Genomic DNA, 2857 nt, shown 5'->3' on the forward strand with positions numbered 1-2857 from the left:
GCAGCGACCCAAGTCGAAACCAAAGCGTGCTGGACTCGTGGTTTCTCGCGGATTCACCAACGGTCACAGACGTCGGGGCGTTTCCATCGGCCGCGGTACGTGTGGTCCGCTCGATCGACGACATTGCGACTGTGTTATGACGCTGCTGCCGTCCAGGGCTACACGGTGAACATCCGCGACAACTATGCCGGATCAAACTTGATCTTGCACCTGGTCACAAAGACTACGACCGTCGACATGCTCAACGTGACGATCTTGATCCGGGCTGATGGGCTGCCGACTGAGTCTATTTATGACTACAAATTGCTCGGTCGCGATGCGGCAGCGCTGCCAGCCAACAAGGCCAAGACGTTTCTCGTCTTCAATGAGAATATGCTACAACAAAGAATGCAGACGAAAACGTTGTACACGGTGGCGTGGCCGATGCTCCGGTTTCCGGCCTTTGGCAAATGGAACATTGTGGTCCAAACATCGCAACCGCAGTAAAGAGACACTGCCCGCGCGATGTCGATCCTGACCGGCGTCTACGTAGACCGTGGATGCACATGCTCGTGCTGCAAAGCTCCCCGTGCCCAGTCGGCATGTGCGGCGAGTTCGGCACGTGCAAAGTCTCGACAACGTATCAAGGTCTCGTCATCGGGCGATGCCAGTGCATCTATGGGTACGCCGGCGACTACTGCGACCACTTGTACTTGGAAAACTACGAGTCGCGGTCGTACTTTTTGATCTTATCCAACTTTGCCATCCTCCCCGCGGCGATCGTGTCGTTTCAGCGGTCGTTGTATGGTTCGTACACTGTTTGTCACCACTTCAACGTCAATGTGTGAACGGTGCTCTGTGCTTGGGTAGTCGAAGCATTCTTGTTCATGTCGTTGGGCGTGATCTCGAGTGTGTACCACGCATGCGATATCAATTGGGTGTGCCTCGTGCAGTACTCGTACCTACAGGTCCGTGGAGTCAAATCGTTTCCCTTGAGCTCACTTCCCATGTCTTACCTCCACGTGTTGCTAGAAAATGGACTTCATCTTTTCGTTCAATTCGATCCTGCTGTGCTTGTTTCACCTTGCAGGCGTTCGACCCAAGCGAAAAGTACGTGTAAACGTCGTTGCGGAGCCATCTTCGCTGACGTCACACCACCAAGGCTATCATGCAATTCGTGGGACTCACTCTCCTCGTCATCTTGATCGCGATCGATCCAACCACCATGACCAACTGGCTCATCATTGGCGGCCTCGGTGGCGGCCAACTTGTGATTGCATGGACGACATATGTACTGTCTCGAGAGATTTTCACCGTCATCGATGCGTTGTGGTAATGATAGATTGTCTTGGCTCGAGTGGTCATGGGTCGAAGTACGAAAGTCCGAAGGTATGCTCAACTGTTCTGGTTGAAACTAATTTGGTCGTAGAATTCTGTACTCGTTCCTCTTCCTCAGTGGCAACTTCCATGTCCCTCTCTTGGTCCTTGGGGTGTTGCTATGGTCGTCAGGGCTCATTTGCTGGTTCCTCAATCGAGGGCCGTCGTACTGGCTGGTAAGTCGCCGCTCGACTGCGTTGCCCACGTTGACTGAGTCGGTTGTGCGCAATAGGAACACTCGCTGTGGCACATCTTCGCCATGTCGGCAGCTGGCACACTGATGGCTTGCCGAAAGAGTCAATGGTATAAAATCCTCGATGACCATGGCGTTGACGCCCTGCCACGCGTCCATTCGCCAATATCAAAACGCCCCTTCTTTGGCACGAACGAGAACCTCAATGCCTCTGGAAGCTGCATGGTGGCAGTCACGGTGACACCCGCATGTGCGACGCCAACGCAGAGCCGCGAACTCACCCTTGACCTCGGCGAGATTCAACAAGACGCCAGTCGCTAGTTGGCTAGTTGTTGGTCGGAGCGCCACGTCACGCAAATACGCAAATGGAGGCACAACTTGATGGGTTGGCATGGACATTTACTAGTAGTAATACAGAAAATGTCCCCAGTGATACTATGAAATATATTGAAATTTGTATTGCCAACAAAATATCCCTCAATGAGAATGGACAGTCAAGCCGAATGGACAGTCAAGCAGTATTGGGTTGACTTGAAGATTCATGATGATTGGTAGAAAATAGTCCCTTTCATCATACAAAGCCACGACGCAGGGTTGACTTGAAGATTCATGATGATTGGTAGAAAATAGTCCCTTTCATCATACAAAGCCACGACGCAGGGTTGACTTGAAGATTCATGATGATTGGTAGAAAATAGTCCCTTTCATCATACAAAGCCACGACGCAGGGTTGACTTGAAGATTCATGATGATTGGTAGAAAATAGTCCCTTTCATCATACAAAGCCACGACGCAGGGTTGACTTGAAGATTCATGATGATTGGTAGAAAATAGTCCCTTTCATCATACAAAGCCACGACGCAGGGTTGACTTGAAGATTCATGATGATTGGTAGAAAATAGTCCCTTTCATCATACAAAGCCACGACGCAGGGTTGACTTGAAGATTCATGATGATTGGTAGAAAATAGTCCCTTTCATCATACAAAGCCACGACGCAGGGTTGACTTGAAGATTCATGATGATTGGTAGAAAATAGTCCCTTTCATCATACAAAGCCACGACGCAGGGTTGACTTGAAGATTCATGATGATTGGTAGAAAATAGTCCCTTTCATCATACAAAGCCACGACGCAGGGTTGACTTGAAGATTCATGATGATTGGTAGAAAATAGTCCCTTTCATCATACAAAGCCACGACGCAGGGTTGACTTGAAGATTCATGATGATTGGTAGAAAATAGTCCCTTTCATCATACAAAGCCACGACGCAGGGTTGACTTGAAGATTCATGATGATTGGTAGAAAAT

The 2857-nt window shown here is 49.6% G+C and overlaps 1 protein-coding gene across 2 annotated transcripts in view; it reads left to right on the top strand.

The window, feature by feature from the left end:
- H310_07183 overlaps positions 1 to 1979 on the top strand; it is a 5478-nt gene extending 3499 nt beyond the window's left edge. Inside the window, exons 9-15 of one of the 2 annotated variants that reach the window (XM_008872524.1) lie at positions 533 to 786; positions 850 to 947; positions 1012 to 1089; positions 1142 to 1270; positions 1322 to 1368; positions 1409 to 1532; positions 1589 to 1979. In XM_008872524.1, the coding sequence (XP_008870746.1) occupies positions 533 to 786; positions 850 to 947; positions 1012 to 1089; positions 1142 to 1270; positions 1322 to 1368; positions 1409 to 1532; positions 1589 to 1870 (1012 nt within the window). In that variant the 3' untranslated portion in view covers positions 1871 to 1979. Of the gene's footprint in view, positions 1 to 532; positions 948 to 1011; positions 1090 to 1141; positions 1271 to 1321; positions 1369 to 1408; positions 1533 to 1588 lie in introns of those variants that run through there. The other variant, XM_008872525.1, reaches the window with a different exon arrangement.
- Positions 1980 to 2857: the final 878 nt, after the last annotated feature.

The sequence above is a fragment of the Aphanomyces invadans genome (assembly GCF_000520115.1).
Source record: "Aphanomyces invadans strain NJM9701 unplaced genomic scaffold supercont1.13, whole genome shotgun sequence".
In the NCBI taxonomy this organism is placed as follows: Eukaryota; Oomycota; class Saprolegniomycetes; order Saprolegniales; family Verrucalvaceae; genus Aphanomyces; species Aphanomyces invadans.